The sequence below is a fragment of the Thamnophis sirtalis genome, unplaced genomic scaffold, assembly GCF_051295495.1.
Source record: "Thamnophis sirtalis isolate CommonGarterSnake01/CBP01778 unplaced genomic scaffold, rThaSir2_p1.2 scaffold_10, whole genome shotgun sequence".
NCBI lineage: Eukaryota > Metazoa > Chordata > Lepidosauria > Squamata > Natricidae > Thamnophis > Thamnophis sirtalis.
Genome location: NW_028261390.1, coordinates 54,264,205 through 54,285,779, shown reverse-complemented (window position 1 = coordinate 54,285,779; position 21,575 = coordinate 54,264,205). Strand labels below are relative to the sequence as shown.

Below are 21,575 nucleotides of genomic sequence, written 5' to 3'. Positions count from 1 at the left end.
CTTCACCGCACATTAATGTTAATGGTTCAAAGAATATCAGGCTGAATGGTCAGCCCCACATATTTTCACCTCACCAAATCTGGGCCTCCTTGCAAAAAGTTTGGACACCCCTGGTCTAAGATGAATATAGCAATAGCAGTAGACTTATATACCGCTTCATAGGGCTTTCAGCCCTCTCTAAGCGGTTTACAGAGAGTCAGCATATTGCCCCCAACAATCTGGGTCCTCATTTTACCCACCTCGGAAGGATGGAAGGCTGAGTCAACCCTGAGCCGGTGAGATTTGAACCGCTGAACTGCTGATCTAGCAGTAGCCTGCAGTGCTGCATTTAACCACTGCGCCACCTCGGCTCTTTTTGAAGCCTTAAGTTATTGCAATTGGGTTGTTGGCAGATTATGTTGGTTCAATTAATGTGTATCCTTGAATAACATTTGGAACAGGGATGAATAATCACTTTAATACCATTTGATAGAATGAAAAGAAATGAAAACAATCCAACAACATAGCATCATCAACAAATCTAGGCAAACAGCCATGAAGCTTTGGCAAACTTACAAATTGTTCTGCCCATTGAGGCCAAGTAAAACTGAAAGTGCACTGCACAACCACAGAAGATACTTCAGAGAAGGCAAGCAGAGGCTAGAGGTTTGGTTGAAGGTGGTGTTCCAAGGCAGCACCGTGTAAGTTAAGAATAGGCAGCAGTATTCCAAGAAGAGGTACATTTGTCTCGATTTCCAGCAGGCAAATTATTTCAGGTTGGAATAGAATATAGCAGATGACAATGGATCCATCTTGTCCAATATTCTATTTTGTTTCTGTGCTGCAGAAACAAAATCCTCAATTCTTCCACTCTTGGATCAATCCATCAACTGAAGGTGTCTCTCAATTTTTACAGAGATTAACAGCAACTCATTTAGCAATTACCTTATTTAGTGATTGTTCACAGTTACGACAGAGATGAAAAAGTATCTTCATGACCAATCTCATATTTACAACCATTGTAGGTCCATAAAACAAAGGAAAGCTGAAGTAAGGTCATCAACATAAGTGTAGTTTCACTTAGTAGCCACTACAATTAATGACCAAGTTGCCAATCCCAGTTTTAGTCACTGAATAAGGACTTCCTGTACAACAAAACTAAGAGGGGTGCCCTGGAGGGAATGACTATTCTTTGGTTGCTGATCATTGCATTTCATTCATTTTCCACATAAATTAGGTCAGTGAACTGGATTAATGGCACAACTTTATAAAACACAGCATTAAGTGTACAGTAAGACCAGTTTCAATGCTACAGACATCTTGCTCATAGAGCAAACATTTTTGGTTTCTGATATTTTTAACTTTCATGTTTGCCAGTCTCCTAAGTCTTCACCAGGGGTTCTCTGCACCATTGTCACCTTCCATAATTCACACAAAAGTCATCACACCGGCCCTGTGCTTTTAACATCCCTAAGTAATATCCATGAAAACCAAAAGATTTTCACATGAGATGTCAGAAGATCACAGAGATGAAGTTCTAACCCTACATAATTTAAAGCAGTGGTAGTCAACCTGGTCCCTACCGCCCACTAGTGGGCGTTCCAGCTTTCATGGTGGGCGGTAGGGGTTTTGTCCAATACTGAAGTGCTTTCTGCCCGGAGTCCTTCGGGATTGGGCGGCGTATAAATAAAATTAAACTTGAAACTTGAAACTTTCCTTTTTTTAAATTTAATTGACTTAAAAAAAAATTCATAGCATTATTTAAACATTTTCATTAGGTTTTCATAAAATCACCATTACTATGGAACCTGTGGATGGTTAGAAAATTTTACTACTAACAGTGATACAAAAGTGGCCGGTAGGTATAAAAAGGTTGACTACCCCTGATTTAAAGCAATAAAAAGTAATAGTTCTTAAACAAAAATACCCAAGGGTATGGGAACCAATAAAAAGGTATTAAACTGAAAAGTATAGCAGTAGACTTATATACCGCTTCATAGGGCTTTCAGCCCTCTCTAAGCGGTTTACAGAGAGTCAGCATATTGCCCCCAACAATCTGGGTCCTCATTTTACCCACCTCAGAAGGATGGAAGGCTGAGTCAACCCTGAGCCGGTGAGATTTGAACCGCTGAACTGCTGATCTAGCAGTAGCCTGCAGTGCTGCATTTAACCACTGCGCCACCCTGGCTCATAAAATGTATGACAGGGAAAAATAGGTTCCAAACTCAGCCTTAGAATTAATTCACAATTCTAAATTACACCAATGTATTACATCTTGAGATTTACTTTCAAAATTACATTTTTGAGAAATGTTCAGGTTTAATAGCATTTGTTTGAATATTTACAGCCCTGAATATATTTATTTATTCCCTTCTATGTTGCTCTTTACATATCATTTCCACCTGAGACCTATAGAATATTAAAACCAACAGCAATGACTGCCATCAGCTACTTTTTTCTACAAATTGCTGGAGGGGTGTAATAGTTTCAAGAATGGATGTTTAATATAAGTTTATAAATAATTTTTTTTAACATGAAAAGTACTTTAAAAAAAACATTAGACTATTATAAAAAAGTATGTTGCTCAAGTTGATGGCTAAAATTGTATTTTAGGTATACTTCATGCAAGCGTATATAATTAGTTTTTAGAATATTTTATATTTTATATATTTTATTTACCTTACACATATTGTATATTGCTTAAGAATTATTTTCTTCACTATGCAGAAGTTGTGGGAAAGATGGGTCAGTGAAATCTTATTTAGTAAAAAAAAAATTACTTGGAGATTGATTTACTCCATTCATTCATACTTTCTTTTACAAATAGAAGCAAACATCTTGAAGACATTGTAATTTAAGATTAATTTAAGATACAGTATATATGGGAAATTGTACTTTTGGTAAGTGATTATGGGTGGCCACAGAGTGGTAAAAAAAACAACCCAAGATGACAATCATGAGAGTTTGATTAAGCTCTGCTCTTTTTATGCCCATTGCAACATGTGGTACATTATAAAACAATTGGAGCTTTGATTATGCTCTCATAGCTTCCAAATTAACTTTTTACCATGTCTAGTGGGAAAGATTATGCTGTATATTAATCTTAACAATTAATTTAAATAAGATGGGGTTTTTTTTACTATTGTTTTACTATTTTCATATCAGCATTTTTCTTTTTTCCCCAGTACCAGAGATGTTTGTGCTGCTCTGTATAACAGGTTTTGCTTTCTATATCAATGGCCAACCTCTCCAAAGCCAGATGAAAGGAGAAAACTACTCCACAAAATATGTTTGTAGTATACCTGGGTTACCTGGACTCCCAGGTCCTCCTGGAAACCATGGCTCACCTGGACCACACGGCCGGATTGGGATCCCAGGACGAGATGGACGAGAAGGCAAAAAGGGAGAAAAGGGTGAGAAAGGAAATGCAGGTACTGAATATTCAAACCTTTTAAAAAAACTTACCGTATATACTCGAGCATAGGCCGACCCGAATATAAGCCGAGGCACCTAATTTTACCACAAAAAACTGGAAAAGTTATTGACTCGAGTATAAGCCTAGGGTGGGAAATGCAGCAGCTACCGATAAATTTCAAAAATAAAAATAGATACCAATAATGCCATTGCCCATTGAATAACATATACAGCCTGCCTGTGCCCATTAAATATATAGTAGCCATTGTAAAAATTTGCTCTGCATAACAAATTATTATCACACAATACCGGTGTATTCAATGAAATATTTCACTCACCTCATGATGCTGATGTCCCGCAGTGATGATGATGTCCCGCCTCCTATGACACACGGCACAGTGATTCCTATCATTGGATCACTGTACCAGAGGAGGTGGGACATCGCTATGTGGCTGCTTGCCATAACAAGGAGGAGGTGGGACATCGTTGCAGAGCGGCAGGAGGGGGAGGAAGGGGAATCGTAAGACAGCCCTGCATTACATTAGAACGTGAGGAGGGGGGATGGTGCGGTGCACGCTGCGCGGCAAACTGACACAGAGGGAGGGCAAACTCAGGGGCGCTGGGCCATTCACGAGCGTCACCCAGCGGCATGGCCCCGCCCCTTTTTCTCCTCCATTTCGGGCAAATTTTTCACTGACTCGAGTATAAGCCGAGGCGGCTTTTTTCAGCTCAAAAAGTGGGCTGAAAAACTAGGCTTATACTTGAGTATATACAGTACCAAAACAGGCTTTAGTCCAAATAAGACCTTCAGTTTTTCTAAACCTTGAACTGCTGAACAGTAAGATTATCTACAGTTAGTGCAGCCAAGTGGCTACAAAATAATAATCATGACAGTCCTGTTGACATGCCTCCTTTTAAAGGTGTACTACTCATGATCTCCAGAGAAGAATGAACTTGTAATCCACCCCAGTTGAAAGCTATCAAATTGATGCTAAAAATTCCTTTTAAATCTTGACAAGCTCTTTATTCCCTTTTACAATAATATTGCAAAATATTGCGTAATATTGATATCGACAGAGTAACTGGTGTTAAAAGTAGTGGATATGAGGATTTGTATGCTTCTAATGATGAAGTTCCTATTTATATTTTCAGCCAGCCAGCAAATGGATTCTTTTTATTTATTAAAATTATATGCCACCCATCTTTTCGATGATACTGCAATGGGCTCTACATGGGGTTGCCCTTGAAGAGCATCCAGTGACTGCAGTTAGTCCAGAATGTGGCCGCGCGAGTGATAGTGGGCGCACCGCGGTTCGCCCACATTACACCCATCCTCCGCGAGCTGCACTGGCTACCTGTTGGTCTCCGGGTGCGCTTCAGGGTACTGATGACCACCTTTAAAGCACTCCATGGTAGTGGATCTGGATACTTGCCGATTACCTCCCTCTGACCGATTAGATCACACAGGCTGGGCCTCCTCCGGATTCCATCCGCCAGTCAATGTCGACTGGCGACTACATGGAGGAGAGCCTTTTCTGTTGCAGCTCCGACCCTGTGGAACGATCTCCCTGTTGAGATTTGTACCCTCACCACCATCCAGACCTTCCGCACAGCCCTCAAGACCTGGCTCTCCCAGCAGGCCTGGGGATAGGTTTCCAATTTACCCGCCCGAGTGTTGATTGTTGAATGCATGTTGTGGTTTACCATTTTATTTTGGCCACTTATTGTTTGTCTCTTGTTACCGCACACCCTTCCCTTTGTGATTGTAAGCCGCCCTGAGTCCCCTCAGGGAGAAGGGCGGCCTATAAGTCTTATTAAAATCTACTAAAAAATCTACTAAATACCAGGTGGCTTAAATTTTTTAAAACTATGTAAACAAACAGGAACCAATAGTACAGGAACCAATAGTAGAGAAATGGGGTCTTCTTACATCGCCAACCACCTACAGTTGTAAGTGCCCCACCCCAGGACTCCAAACCAACCAACAAAATCAAGTTTTAATGCCCTTCTGGAAGACCAAAATGGTGGGAGCAAAATTCTCATTTAGAGTGGCAGAGTATTCAGCAGGGTCAGGGCTATAGCTGAAAAGGCTCTTCTCCTTAGTTCCACATGGCAGACTTCCTTGGCAGATGGGATCTGTAGCACCCTCTTCCACTAGGGTGAGTTGGGTGAGCTAATAGCAATGGAGTAAGACAATTCCTCAGATATCCTGTGCCCATATGATCTAGATTTAAAACAGACATGTCAAACTCAAGTTCTGCAGGCCAGATCCAGCCTGCTATATGATTAGATCTGGCCCGCAGGGCCACCCTGGAGACAGTGAAGGGTGGGCCCCCACCGTCTCAGCCCAGGCCCACCCTAGCCCAGCCATGCACTCCCCCTGGGTGCACACACAGGAGGCGTTGAGCGCATGGGAACTGGTGTCCCTGATGAAAGGGAAGCATTCAGAATGCAATTAGTCTGGGAGGCAAGACAGTCACTGGGAATGCCAGCCCCCTGTGTGCTTGCTGCCTCTGTGTGCACACCCAGGGGGAGCACTTGGCCAGGGTGGTGTGGACCAGGGCCAAGCTGGCAGGGGCCAGCCTCTTGTTGTCTCCAGGGTGGCCCCGCAGGCCAGATTTAAGACTGACTGCATTTTGGTCCTGGTGGCCACCATGAAGTTGTTGTAGTTCAGCATCTAGTAGCACCACACCCACCACAAGCACCTCTGCTGCTTCTATGGCCCGCTTGCCAGCTCTCTCCCCACTGGCCCCACAGCCCACAGGCACGTCCCTTTCACCGGGACAGCTTCCATCACTGCCCCGCATGGGAAAGCCACAGCCACAAGCAGCACTGCCATCCTCTCCCCCTCCCCTTGTGCCTTCCTGGTGTTAGATAGGGGGTATGAGTGAAGAGGCAGAAGGCTCAGTTTAGGGAAATATCCTTTATTTCAGCTCCAGAAACAAACAAACCAAAAAAACCTGTGCCGCGGCAGCTCCCTTTAACAGGGAACTGTTTGGCACTTCAGTCAGTGACACGCGTTCATTTCTCCCACCGGAGAAATGGACCAATGAGTGAAGCCTTACGTCGGCTTCACTCCTAATTGTATATTCAATACCCCTCCGCTCCTGAACAATCGTATTTTTTGGAGTATAAGACGCACCAAGATTTTGAAGAGGCAAATTTAAAAAAAAGTTTTTGCACTCTTCAGATCTCCCAAAAATGGCTCATTTTTCTGAAAACAGGCCCGTTTTTTGTCAAAAAAAAAAAAAAAAGCATGCATAGCCTTTAAGAGGCTTGTAGAGTGCTTCTTGGGGCTGGGTGGAGGCAAACATGAGCAAAAAATGGCCCATTTTTTGCTCATTTTTGCCCTCCCTAACCCCCAGGTGCACTCTGAAGGCCTTCTAAAGCTATGCATGGCCATTTTTGCAAAGGGGTGGGTTTTCAGGAGGCCAAAAAATGCTGTATTCAATGTATAAGACGCACCCATGTTTTCACCCTCTTTTTTTGAGGAAAAAGGGTGCGTCTTATACTCCAAAAAATATGGTATGCGTTACCCAATCATTTTCATTCAAGGCACATAGTCATGTAGATAGGCGGGGCTACGGTGTGTGCAGCTGGACCTATGATGCTCATTCATATTGACAGCAGTGGTCTGAGTAGGCAGGTCTTTTGCCACTCCCTCCACCTTCTGTGGAACTGCCTCAAAGTCCTATTGCGGCATGGCCGGTTCCGTTCGGCCTGACTTCTTCCAAGACCCCTTGCTGGACACCTGGATATTCAGAGATCCTTCACTGGACCCCTGGTTCACCAGATAAGTGTTTGCGTGTCTCCTCCTGGCTTGAGACTAGTATTGGTGTGTGGTTGAATTGGTTTGCAGTGTCCCTAGTTGTTAGCGCCGTTTCTGTTTCTGCTTGTTGTCTGTAATTATGGCTTAATCATCCCCAGAGTACAGCTCTTACCCTCCTCTAATTCTACTTGGTAGGATCAGGGGCCTGTGATTTGGTTGGCACCCATGTAGTGTAATTTGGCTATATACTAGATTGCCCACACTAAATGACCAACATTTACTGGTTGAGTCCACGGGTGTCTCTGCTTTGTAGAGCGGGTGAAGTCTATCCAGCTGTGATCTTATTTTCCTGCCCATTAAAAGTTCTACTGGACTTGTATGTGTGGTGGCACTTGGTGTAATGTGTTATGCTAATAGTAGTTTATCGATTTTTGCTTGCCAATCCCCGGGGTCCATTCTTGCTAGTGTTACCTTGGTAGATCTCACCATCCTTTCTGCTTGACCATTGGTAGCCGGATGCCCCGGTTCAGACAAGGCATGGCGGATTCCTTGCTCCGTTAAGAAAATCTCAAATTGATTTGCTGTGAATTGTGGGCCATTGTCTGACACTACAATGTCTGGCAGGCCATGTGTGGAAAAAAGTTTCCTCAAAACCCTGATAACCGCTTTGGCTGTGGTACTGGTCATAATTGCTACTTTGAGCCACTTAGAATAGGCATCTACCACGATGAGGAATGTTTGTCTCTGAAATGCCCCTGCAAAATCTATATGCATTTGTGTCCAGGGTGCTGTAGGGACCCCACATTCATGTGGGTACAACAGGTGGTACCGGTCTGGATTCCTGGCAAGGCATACACGTGTGCGACCCATTCTTCTATCTCCTTATCCATCCCAAGCCACCAGACATACCTCCTAGCTAATGCTTTCATTCTGACCATGCCAGGATGACCCATGGGCAATGCTTTTAGTATGGATTCCCTTAATACTTGTGGTATCACGACTCTAACCCCCATAACAAACACCCCTTTAGTGTGGACAATTCTACTTTCTGAGTTTTGGACAGCTTAAATTCACTTCCTATTATTCTTTCTGGCCACCCACTCCACATCCAGTTTAAAATTCATGCCAAAGTTCTATCTTTGGCAGTTTGTCTCGCAATTTTGGCAGCTGTGATGGGGCCAGTTGCAAAGTCTTCGATTAACAGGATGGATGTGGCCGGTGCCAGTCCTCAACAAGGTCTGGTAGTGGGCATTGACTGAGAGCGTCTGCATGATCAATGGTTTTTCCCAGCCGATAAACAAGACGATAGTTATAAGCGGCTAGGAAAACAATCCATCTCGTCATTCTGGGTGACAATATGTTTAGGGTTGGTCAATCCCCTACGATGATGCCAAATAGCAGTTTGTGATCTGTGGTTAATTTGAACTCCCTTCCGTATAGGTACTTGTGAAAATCCTTGACCTCTGCTACTGCAGCCAATGCTTCCTTATCCAGCTGGCTGTAGTTTTGTTTGGCTTTTGACAATGTCTTTGAGTAAAACATGATTGGTGCCTCATCACTGTTTGGCAGCCGGTGGCTAAGGACAGCTCTGATGCCAAAAGTGGATGCGTCACAGGTTAATATGAGGGGTAAGATTTCATTGTATTGTACAAGAACACAATTTGATGTTAAAAGTTCCTTTATGGTTGTGAAGGCAGATGCTTCTTTACGCACCCCCCCCCCCCACCAGACCACTTTTTATCCAATAACCAGTGAAGCGGTTCAGCAACTGTTGCCTTTTGTGGCAGAAAGATGCTGTAAAAGTTCAACAAGCCTAGGAATGCTTGAAGTTCTGTTTTATTGGTTGTGGTGGGGGCTTCCTGAATTCCCTTTATTTTGCTGTTGGTGGGGTGAATGCTTGACTCATCAATTAAATATCCCAAAAATTTGACTTGGGATACATCTATCTGGCATTTTTCTTTCTTCACCTTGAGTCCCACTTCCTGAAACCAACTCAGGACTATCCATAATCAATGGATTAGTTGTTCTTTGTCTTTGGCTGCCATGAGGACATCATCAAAATAAGGCACTACCCCCTGAATGCCCTGAATAAGGCACTCCATTAGGCTTTGGAAAAGTCCTGGGGCCACGCTTATCTCAAATGGCAATCTCTGGCATTTAAATACCTCTTTATGCGTTACAATCATCTGTGTCCCTGCAGCAGCAGCATCAATAGGCAACTGTTGATAGGCTTGTGCTAAATTGAGTTTGGTGAAAAAACCTTTGCCCAGAGAATGCAACAGGTGTTGTACCACTAGCACTGGATATGCGTTCTGTTGCAATTAATTGTACATTTGTAATCAGCACAGAGGCGAATTGAGCCATCTGGCTTGATTGGTGTGATGACTGGTGTCTCCCACCTCGTGTGATCAATTGGCTCTAAAAACCCCTGTGCAATTAGTTTATCTAATTGCTCATCTATTTTGGGCCAGAGAGCAAAGGGGACTCTTTGCGGCTTCAATCTGACAGGGGCAACTTGAGGGTCTAGATTGAACGAGATAGGGGTCCCCTTATTCTTGCCTAGGCTTCCATCATAGACGTCACTGAATTCAGTTATCACAGCCTCTATGTCGTCTTCTTGCATAGTGTTGATGCCAGTCAGTCCCAAGCCCAGGACTTCGAACCACTCTACCCTGATCAGGCTCGGAAGGTCTTTGTTCACTATGGTCAGTGATAGTGGCCAATGTTCCCTCTAAGCTGCGCAGCTGCATGGCCATGCACATGTCAAGAAAACATCACGCAGCAGTTTCCAACTGCTGCGCAGTGTTTTTAGTGTAATGAATCCTTGGCTCTGCCAGCTGCCTTCCTCCCCCGAAATGAAACTGCTCAGCCAGGGCAAGCAATGAAGCCGAAATGATGCCATGCAATTCAGGACCGAGAGGAATTGACAAGTCGGGCAGGTAAAAATCCTCCCCCGCCGCCACCACCACCAGCAACCCCTGGCCCAGGACTCCATTCAAGCTTGTCACTACCAAGCCAGTTCCGTCTTTCGGCAGGCTCAGCCAATCACCACACAAGCAACTCAAAGGTGGTCATGAATAAAAGGCGGGAGCATCTCAGGGCTAGACTCGGCCTCCGCAAAAGGAAATGTGCGATAGACGGGAGGGAGGTGTTGGTGGAGAGGGAATTGCGGCAGCGGCAGCTTGTGCCTCAGTTCAGACGGGCGTGTCGCATCCATTTTGCCGTGTGGCCTGGTGGGCACTGGGGCTTCTCCTGGTGGTTGTCTCCTCCTTCCTTCTGGGTAGAGCGGAGCACTTCAATCACCCGGCACCTGCAGCCCCCATCGCTTATTGCCATCTATCTGGGACTGTTTTTTGAAGCTCTGAGCATGTAAGGCAGGCGGTGAGTCCACGAATTGTTTTCCTGAAAGTAATCTCCACTTAACGGAGCGGGGCTTCCTTGTGATAACTGTGAACAGGATCACCAGCCCCAAAGGGCTGCTGGAAGCACATTAGAGCACTCTGCCTTTGGGGAAGCGGTTGGATTTCAGGTTCCCGATCGGTCTGTTGCACTTATCTATTGCAAAGTGTAGGTGTGAAACACACACACACACACACACATTTAGTCTGGGAGGGGATTTCTTTCGGTTTGATTCAGAAAGTGTAGGATCATATACCTCTTTCCCTTATCTGTCAGGGGAAGGCTTTGCTGACACTTGAATGCTGTCATTATGTATTTTCTTTTTAAATGCTTTGAATTATCTTCTATTTTTTTACCAATGGCATAAGAGAAGTAAGGGGTTATTTTCAGGAAACAGAAAACTGACCTACAGTATTGGTTCACATCTTTTATGTATCTTTGTATTTTTACATCTGAAAATTAGTACTTACAAATCAACATTTCATCACACATTCCATGCATTATTATATTATTTGCATATGAAAGGGTTGTATATTAAATGAGCCATTTAATATATTGAAAACCAACATTATTTTCTGTTGGTTCATCCTCTCAAAGGTGACTAATCAGATTTCTTTAGCAAGTTCAAATTGGCTAACCCCCATGTAGATTGTTTTGGCAGCAGTACAGAGTCTACTAGTTTTTGGGGGTCAGCCATGGTCAGCTAGGTGTTACCATCCACAGTATTGATACAGCAAATAGTTCCAGTTCTTGGATCATCATATAAAAACAAATGGTTAAATATAGTTGACAGCCAGCCAATATATAAATGTTGTATAGATGCAATTCAATAAATAATAGGTTTGTTTCTTTATATACCCCAATTGCTAATCTACATCAATTGGTAATTTATTCATAACTTGCTAATATCACTGCAGACTATTGGATAATAAGGGAGAAAGTATAAAGCATATAAAGTAATTCATAGTATGGAAAATGTGGATAGAGGGAAGTTTTGATCCTTTTCCCATAGAGAGTCATCCATTGAACTTGAATACAAGTAGTCCTCAACTTACTATATATATATTATATAGTTATATATTATATAACACTTTTAATTAAGCAGGTACCTTGAATAAACATAATTTTGAGTTTCAAATAACACTGATTTCGTTGTTGTCTTGGGTGACATCTGTGAAAAAAATTCAGGTGCTCAGGCATGAAAATGTGCCGCTCAAACACTAAACTTTTCCGCGCACACTGAAAAAAAAATAGAGGGAACATTGGTAGTGGCCCCTCAAATTGTTTGAATTGTATTTTTCAGAGCCCACTTCCCAGCACTGGGATGCATTTTCCTTGGTAGTCTTTTAAAATTACCTTCTGCGGTTTTAGCTGCTTTCTGGCAAATATCCGGATCATTTTCCTTATGGTAGTCGAGGATACAATAGACAAATATGATCCAGTATCCACTTCCATGTCACATGGAATGCCTTCAATTTTCACGGTGATGTGAAATCTTTTTGATTTATATGCATCAGCATACCCCACTATTGTTTGATGGATTTCCTTTGCTTCCGCTGGCCAATCATCTCCCCTCTTGTATTTTGAAAATGGCGCCTTCTGGAAACTCGGCTGGGGCCCGTGTGACTGTGTCTGTGCTATTGGTGGCCTCAGGCAGTGATAGGTGATCTGGTTTGCTCGACAAACCCCAGCTATATGACCTTTACGTTCACATCATCAGCAAATTGCATCTTTAATTTTACAAGCTGCCCTGGGGTGATTCCCGCCACACCCGGCACAGCCTGATAGTCTCTGGCCCGCTTCTGCTTGTCCAGCCTTCCAGTCGGATTTTATTCAGTTGATGTTCTCATCCTCTTCAATATTTATATCCTTGTCTGTGCCTTCTGGATATCCGGCCATCGCCTCCCTTGATGAAGAGACACTGCTCACCTTTCGGATAGTAGCAGCAGACTTATCAGATGTCTTGGCGGACTGTGCTTTCTCTAGGGTGTCCTTAAATGTGATGCTTCTCTTAGCTAACAGTCGCTTTTGTAGGCTTAAATCCTGCATCCCCAACACTAGCCTATCTCACATCATTTCCTCCAAATTAATAAATGCACATTCAGCTGCAATGTCCCTCAAATTAGCAACAAAGTCATTTATTGTCTCACTCATCTTCTGATCTCTGTGGTAGAATTCATGCTGGCAGTTTAATGGGGATGCTGAGAGTGCATAATGTTCCTTCAAGGTGTCTTGCAGTGTCTTCCATTCAATAGTCTTGACATCTGTGGGTGCTGAGAGGGATTTAGCCATCTTGTAGATTTGCGGTCCATAGTAACTCAAGAACAGTGCCCTTTTTTGGATTTTATAAGCCTTGAAGGTTGTTAGCTTCCATGAACATTCTAAACCAACCCATATATGAGGACCACTCCTCTGTAGCCAGATCAAATTGTGCTGGTGGTATGTGGGAAGGATGATTGCAGGCTGCTGGGTTTCTGTGAAGATGTCAGTGGATGCCATGCACTGTGCCATCCTTTGTTCTCTTCTAATATCCCACCTTCATCATCAGTGTTAGATAGGGAGTATGAGTGAAGAGGCAGGAGGCTCTGTTTAGTGAAATATCCTTTATTTCAGCTCTGGAAACAACACACACACACACACACACACACACACACACACACACAATCCACGCCACAGCAGTTCCCAGGCACTTCAGCCAATGACACTCGTTCATTTCTCCTGCCAGAGAAATGAACCAATGAGTGAAGCCTTACGTCGGCTTCACCCCTAATTGAATATTCAATACTGGGCATGGAGGGAGGGAAGGAAGGAAGGAAGGAGATGGGAATGAGAAGGAGGGAGGGAGGAAGGAAATTGGAATGAGAGGGAGGGAGGAGCTGAGGGAAGTCCTGCCTTAGCATTTAGTCACCAGCAGCCTGCTGCTCTTTTACCATCCCCTTGACCCTTCCTCCTGGCCTCTCCTGGTGATCTCCCATCCTATCGCTGATAGCTTACAAAGTCGGGTCTCCTCCAGGGAGTGGGCCTCCCTCTGCACTTCACCCTCCCACACCCACCATGAACAACCTGAACAAGGAGAGTAAGCACAGCAGCAGCCTCGAGGAGGAGATAGGTGTGGCAAGGTGCCCACACACGTGGTTGCCAGCAGTTTGGGAAGGCAAGGAGCTTGTGTGGCACCAAATTTTGTCCATGCTGAGTTAACCAATGCAACTTGTTCAATCTTGAGCCAGCCATCTCAAGTCAGCCATACCCAATAAGTGGTGTCACGTCCACCTAGTCATGGCGAGCTGGCTGTGATCACCCAGCCACACCCACCTGGCCACTGTGAGTTGTCATAGTCTTACATGCAACTGGCCCTTTGAGGGTAACCATCAGTGGTGGGTTTCAAAAATTGTTCGAACCTACTCTGTGGGTGTGGCCTCCTTTGTGGGAGTGGCTTGCCACCCATGTGACCGGATGGGAGTGGCTTGCCGCCCATGTGACCGGATATGAAGATGCCGACGACACTTGTCAGATCCACCTTAAATTACCTCACATACAGCACTGGCATGCATAAGAATATGATGTCAACTTGTTTTTTAAAAGGCATCTTTGGTTTGCATTAAAACAACTTCAACACACGCAATGTTCTGATTGCACCACAAACGCAGTAGTCATCCTTACCTTTCACAGAGGCACTGGGTTTTATAAATATGAGCATGATAGTGTAGAATAATCATATCCAAGGACCAGTGGTGGGTTTCAAAAAATTTTGGAACCTCTTCTGTAGGTGTGGCCTGCTTTCCGGGTCCACTGGTGGAACCTCTTCTAACTGGTTCGGTAGATTTGACGAACCGGTTCTACCGAATAGGTGCGAACTGGTAGGAACCCACCTCTGGTAACCATAATGTCCATGCAGCCCTCAATGAAATTGAGTCCGACACCTCTGATTTAAAAGGTAATAACCAACACCTTGAATTGGACTCAGAAGCTAACTGTAATCAATGAACAGTCGCACAATAGCAGTGTTATCCATGCCATCCCAGGGGCCTCAGAACTGTGTGCATCACTGCATTCTGCACCAGCTGTAGCTTCTGAATATTGTTCAAGGGTACCTCATGTTGAGCGTTTTGCAGCAATCCAACCAAGAGGTGACTAGACATGAGTGCCTGTGTGCAGGGCCTCCCAATCTAAGTAAGGATGCAACTGGCAAACATTTTTGAAATGCTATGTAGTGTTTGTATTAAATAAGAGAGAGAGAGAGAGAGAGAGAGAGAGAGAGAGAGAGAGAGAGAGAGAGAGAGAGAGAGAGAGAGACACCATATTAAGTTCTGAAATCGTCTCTTATTTTGCTGTTAGATAAAGAGAATGGCTAAAGAATTTAGGATTGTAAGCAGTATCCTGATTAATTGGGCCCCTAACACATTTAGGGAAAGGGAGAAAAAGAAGAAAATCTGATTTCTTTAGAGACTATCCGAATGTTGCCTGAGGAACATTAAGGGGAAACCAGGATTATCAGGACTGGGTGTGGTTATGTGTCCTACTCCCTGAACAAAAGTAGTTATAAATCATTTGATTCATCATGTGATCATCGATGAATCCTCTGGTACTAATTAGGATTTATTCCAATATTGTTTTATTGAGACATCTCTATGGGAAGAAGGAATTTTTAAGTACCTTATGATATAATTTAAGGGGAGGAGTCTAATTTCATAATCAGATGTAAAGACAATGGAATTGTCAAAATTAGTAAAACATGTTTATTGATATTTAGATGTTTAAATATCTCCTTATTCTAAATTACTTTGTAAAGTCTTGGATCCAAAAGCAGTAAAAATTAAGCAACCCTGCAAATTCAAGTAATTTGTTAATGGCAATTTACAGTTCTCAATTAATGAAATTAAATAAAACAGTTCATGGCAGATGTGAATACTGTCATGTAGCCAGATTTCAGTTTCAGTCACTTTAAAAATTGTCCTGCTAATGTTTGCATTCATTTAATTAAAGTTTGGGTCACACAAAAGATTAATAGGATTAAATGCATACTTTAAGTAGTAATGACACAAATCTAAAATTGCTGATAGTGAATGAGGGAAATTTTCCCAATAGAAATTTTTAGAGGAAGGGAGGAACCTTATTCTTTTAGCTATGATTAAAAACATATGCACAAAACACTAAGAAGAAATAAGTCAAATAAATTATGAATTAAAAAAAGAAAAGGAAATATAGGAAACCCCTGGGTTCACAGCCTGTGAAAGTAGAGTGGGATGTACATTAAACTAGAATGTGCAATAAATTCCAAAGTAGTATATTTATGTCATTTGTGTTAATGTATATAATTTGTGCAATTATGTCATTTGCATCACTTTACCCAATTTGTAGTAACTTCATTAACAAAAGATACAAATTTCCTTCAATATATACTGCTTGGACAATGGACTCATCAATTGATAAAACTTAACGCAAGGAAAAATGTATGTCCTAGCTAACCAGCCTTCAACTATATCCATTTACTGCATCATAAATTGCTTTTTGTACTTTAAATTTATTATTTCTGTCTTTTCTGATATATAACCATTTTCACTTCTTTCTACATACTCTATTATCTTTTCAGCATAATTTATGCATTTAAAATATCTCTCTTTCCCATTTTTCTGTAACAATCTATCAAAGTTCACAAATTCATCTACTTGCTCTTGTTTTCTGCCATTTTATAAAGTTTTTAACAATTCATCCCATTTTCTCTGGAAAAAAACAACTAACATAACCTTTGATACAGCAATTTTCATATCCATGCTGGTCAGACAAATCACCCAACAGTCACTGAAAATTATTCAGGTTTTCAGTCAACAACATTGTCTACATACAAAATTACATGTACATTGACACTCCCAAACAGCTCAAAACTCTAATATTGCTGGAAGCATTTATTTTACATAAATAATGGCAGCCAAGTAAAGATCACATATCTTTGTTCTACTCTTTGCTCAGTGCTGAACTATTTGCTAAGCATTTGATGATTCCCAAATATTCATCCCATAGAAGAATAGAGGTGGAAGGGACCTTGGAGGTCTTCTGGTCCAACCCCCTACTTATTTTATATTTACATCATATATCACTCTTACCAGGGGTGGGTTTCTCGCCCCGTTCCAACCGGTTCGGTTGGAACGGGGCCGGCGGTGTCCTCGTGCACGCGCGCAGTGCACGCATGCGTACTAGCGTCTGCGCGACGCTCCAGCTGCTCCTGGATGATTGCGCAGGTGCTGTATGCGTCCTGCGCATGCGTGGAAGCGCAGAACTCGTCAAAACCTGGTAAGGACCGTGGGCGGGCGAGCGCACCCTTCGCCGTTCCCGGAAGTTACTTACTTCCGGGTTCGGCGACCAACCGGTTCGCAGGGACCGCCGCGAACCGGTTGAAACCCACCCCTGACTCTTACCAATAAGCTTCTAATATAATATGCACACAAAATGTGCTGTAATGGAAGTCTGTTACTTTTATACTTTTATAAATCAACATTTGTATAATATAGCTTTCCACATTTCTACTCCTTCCCCATCATCATTTCCTAAATTTTGCTCATTGTCATCTTTTGTAGTCTCTTAAATCAGACTTCTGCTACATACTTTTTCAGGAATATTTAATTAAACAAATGTCCTTTTAATTTTTACATTCATTTTTCTACCAATCTTCACATAACTGATGCAGTCTTCACAACCTATTAGAACAGTCACATAGGCATTCCAAAAGCTATTTTCATAGTTCTCCAATTAAACCTTCCAGTTTTAAGATTTTTCAATTTTGTCATAAACATTTATTCCATCCTGTTCATCATTGTTTACTTAGGCTCTAATGTTCATAGCATTATAATTACAATTATATTTCTCATACAATTTTTAATACTCCTTGCAGCATTCTCTGACTTGCTTCATTCAAATAATTACTATTCATTTCTTCCTCTAGAAGGTCCATTTTTAGATATTTTCACCCATTTTCAAAATGTTATTTAATTTCCAACAATATCTCTCTGCATTTTCTCATTATCTTTTTATAGTTATTAACCATTGTTTGTTCTCTTTGATAACATTATTTGCAAGTATCTTTAAATATATACATTATATAATATTATTATTTCATTCTCATTTTTGGAGCAATCATTCTTTTATAATCATTTTTATCATTCACAGACTCTTTCATATCATTATTCCCAAAAAATATCTGTTTTAAATTTAGCACAACTTTCTGGAACTTAGTGTCAGGCCTACAGCCATCTTTTCTTTTGGGTCTTTGGCCTGCCATACTTTCTATTATTCTGCTATGCAATTTCTATTGTGACAGAATGGGAGAGGGGATTGTAAGGAGTCATATGCTATGTAGTCACTACAAAGTTCTTTCTAGAAAGCCAAGGTCATCCTTTGTCTCTGCACCTGACTGGAACTGGATGGATGGAACTGCCAGCATGGCAGTGGGAGATTGGACCATGTGATGGACTTGTGGGTGTGGGGGCAAGATCTTAAACTTTCAACTGGGTGGGGAAAACCGGGAAGCTTTCAGATTGGAATTTTCCCAGATGTGTCAACATGGCTCTCTTAATAAATTGGAACTTTGAGCAATACTTTGCCTTGGAACCCTAATATTAACCCGAATCTCGCTTAAAATACTTCACCAGCCACCCCAAATTTCGGGGTGCTATCCAGGGTCCTGAGCCCCAGCACCAACTTGAGCCCGGCGGCATAAGGATTCAGGGAAGATGGAGCCCATGCAAAAGTAGTAGATGACAGATTGCCTATCTGTCGAGATGATCTACATGCCTTCAAAAGCCATGGTGGAAGCTGTGGAGGCCACAGAGAGGGAACACCAGCTGGGAGCCAGGCGCAAAGAGCCAACCCCTAGGCATCCCCCACAATCGGAGCTAACTCTACTATTGTAACGTGTGGGTTGTTGTTGTGAGGGAATTGACACGCAGGAGCCATGTGCAAGACAGATCTTTATTATAACACAGGTGACAAGCGATTCAAACGTTCCCTGCAACTGTCAGGGTATTTATACTAGCACTCAGACCAACTGTCAAAACGACCAACCAATCAGGTCGCAGCTGGTATTTGCATATTGAATATGCAACACTCCTTCCCCCCAGTTCTAAAGACCAAATGACCAGCCAATCACATCGCAGCTGGTATTTGCATATTCAATCTCTCTCCTTTCCCCCAGTTCTGCTGTTTCAAGATGGTGGTGAGTCCTTCGTAGCTAAATTTTAGAACCAGGAAAAAAAAAACAGGTCCTTTGGAATCTTTGCAGCAGGGAGGCTCTCGTTGTGTTGTAGCTCTTGTTGGTTCGAGAAGCAAGCGGTGGCCTTTGCAGCGGAAGGAGGCTCATGGTGTAGAGGACAGTCTGGTGTATGTTGTGAGTGTGCTAGTGTTGGAGAGGCTTTAGACAGGCTGAGAGAGCGTAGCCGGTGGTGCTAGGTGGCAGCTTGGAGAACGAGGCTGCTGTTGAACGCAGCGGTTGGAACGAGGCGGTTGGAGTGCCGTAGGAACAGCTGGTGGCAGGCATGCCGTAGGAACAGCTGGTGGCAGGCAGGCAGGCAGGCACAGCTGGCGCAGTTTAGCCATCACGGTCCATAGCTCGTCCCTGAGTAGTGGCGGCGGCTCCAGTCGAGGTTAAGCGTAGGAAGCCCGTCCCTCGGACGGATGGAGGCCGCGCCTGGAGCTTACTGAGGTTGGCTACAACCGGAGGCCGCTGTTGATGTCGCTTGCTGGCCATACCGGCGGCCCTGACAGGCCCTCAATGTAGGAAAGAAAAATTTTTTTTTTCCTGCGTTCACGTTGGCTGATGTTGTTAGGCTCTGCGGGAATCGCATATCAATCCCATCCTCGTCGCCAGTATTGTAAACGTGTGGGTTGTTGTTGTGAGGGAATTGACATGCAGGAGCCATGTGCAAGACAGATCTTTATTATAACACAGGTGACAAGCGATTCAAACGTTCCCTGCAACTGTCAGGGTATTTATACTAGCACTCAGACCAACTGTCAAAACGACCAACCAATCAGGTCGCAGCTGGTATTTGCATATTGAATATGCAACATCTACAAAATGAAGCCATGGGATTTACTTCCCCTAAGGAGTTGCTGTTAGAGCCACAGGGGGATGCATGATCAGCCTCGACCCATGAGTGGAGAGGATCAAAGCCATTGTATAAAAGTCAAGACTTCTATACAATGCCTTCAGTAAAAGAGAGAAGGTGCACCTAACTTGCAATGATCCTACTGGAACAAAATGCACCATTCCCTGCCAAAGAGAATTATTATCTTGTGTTTAATAATAGTGTATAAAATAATGCTATGGTTAAAATGGTTTCCTTTCTCTTAGGTGTAAGAGGAAAGATGGGTCCTGCAGGACAAACTGGAGACAAAGGAGACCAAGGACAGTCTGGCAAAAGAGGGCCTACAGGATTAGTAGGAGGTAAAGGTGACATGGGACCTCTTGGTCCATTAGGACCAAAAGGGGAGAAAGGAGAAAGAGGAAAAACCGGTCCACCGGGAATCTGTAAATGTGGGCAAATCGTACTGAGATCAGCTTTCTCTGTGGGTATTACTACAAGTTACCCAGAGGAAAGAGTGCCAATCATATTTAACAAAGTCCTTTTTAATGAAGGAGGACATTATAATCCTTCAACAGGAAAATTCATCTGTGCCATCCCAGGGATTTATTATTTCTCCTATGACATTACATTGGCAAATAAACACCTTGCCATCGGTCTAGTTCATAATGGAAAGTTCCGGATAAAGACATTTGATGCTAACACAGGAAACCATGATGTGGCATCCGGGTCAACTGTGATTTACCTCCAGCCTGAGGATGAGGTTTGGCTTGAGATCTTCTACACTGACCAAAATGGCCTTTTTTCTGATCCCACATGGGCAGACAGTCTGTTTTCAGGATTTCTCTTATATGTGGATACAGACTACCTTGATGCTCTGTCAGATGAAGATGACCTGTGATGGAGATGACTACATACTTCTAAATGAACAAAAAGCAGTGAACAGAATCTGCCCTTCCCTCTTAATAAAGGCGATGCCTTTGTCTGGAATTTTGTTTTTGTTGTCAAATGCCCCAAAGTAAAAGATTTATTTTCAAATAATAGAAACTTTAATGATTGTATGCTTCTTTATAGAATCCAAGAAATAAAAAAAAACAGGTTTAATAGTATTTAAATACAATTAAATATAATATTTTAGACAATAAATATTGAGTAGTGACAAGGTTCTTGTCAATGACGGGAGTTAGTTGAGTAGTTGAACAATGATTATTATGAAAACATAGATATCAGTAGTAAAGATTTTATTTTTTTAAAAAAGAGGTAAATCTGGAGTAATAAGACATGCTATTACAATTACCTTTTGAATGATTTCATCCCAAGCATAATAGATAAAAATGAATAGATCAACTTCTGTAGATTTTTAAGTCAAACCATTAATTAATCCAACTCTGTATTAGCTATTCTAGAGTTGATGAATATCTCTGGAGACAACTATATTTTTTCTCCCCTCCATGATAACTACATTCTTTGTGGGAAAGAATTTTATTGGTTAATTATTCTGCTAGGAAATTTATCCTTACTTATAGGTTGCTTCTCTCGTTGATTAATTTCCATCGGTTGTTTCTTGTCTTGCCTTCTGGTGCTTTGGAAAACAGGTTAACCTCCTTTCCTTTGTCGCAGCCCCTCAAATTGAACTGAATTAAATTGACATTGAATTGGAACTGAACTCCCACCCCTCCCAGACCTGTGGTTCTCATTAATTCCTCATGCTGATGCTCAGAAAGTGAATTAGAATCAATAAAGTACTTCTTTTGGGGATTTGATCCATTTAGCGCCATATTTTACCTTGAAGACTTTTTTGGGAATAAATTCTTAGATAATCAACATTTTCCTTGCAATGAAATACAATTCTATTCCCCCATAGTTACTTTTAAAAATTAAGAAGTAGATTTTTCTTTCTCAAGAGCTATATTAAAATATATGTATTTTTTCCTCTGAAA

The 21,575-nt window shown here is 42.4% G+C and overlaps 1 protein-coding gene across 1 annotated transcript in view; it reads left to right on the top strand.

Annotated features, from left to right (window-relative positions):
- Window positions 1-20,711, top strand: part of C1QTNF7 (C1q and TNF related 7) — a 44,226-nt gene extending 23,515 nt beyond the window's left edge. Inside the window, exons 2-3 of the mRNA XM_087724632.1 lie at window positions 3,165-3,410; window positions 19,905-20,711. Coding sequence (XP_087580758.1) covers window positions 3,165-3,410; window positions 19,905-20,536 — 878 coding nt within the window. The 3' untranslated portion in view covers window positions 20,537-20,711. The remainder of the gene's footprint in view (window positions 1-3,164; window positions 3,411-19,904) is intronic.
- Window positions 20,712-21,575: the final 864 nt, after the last annotated feature.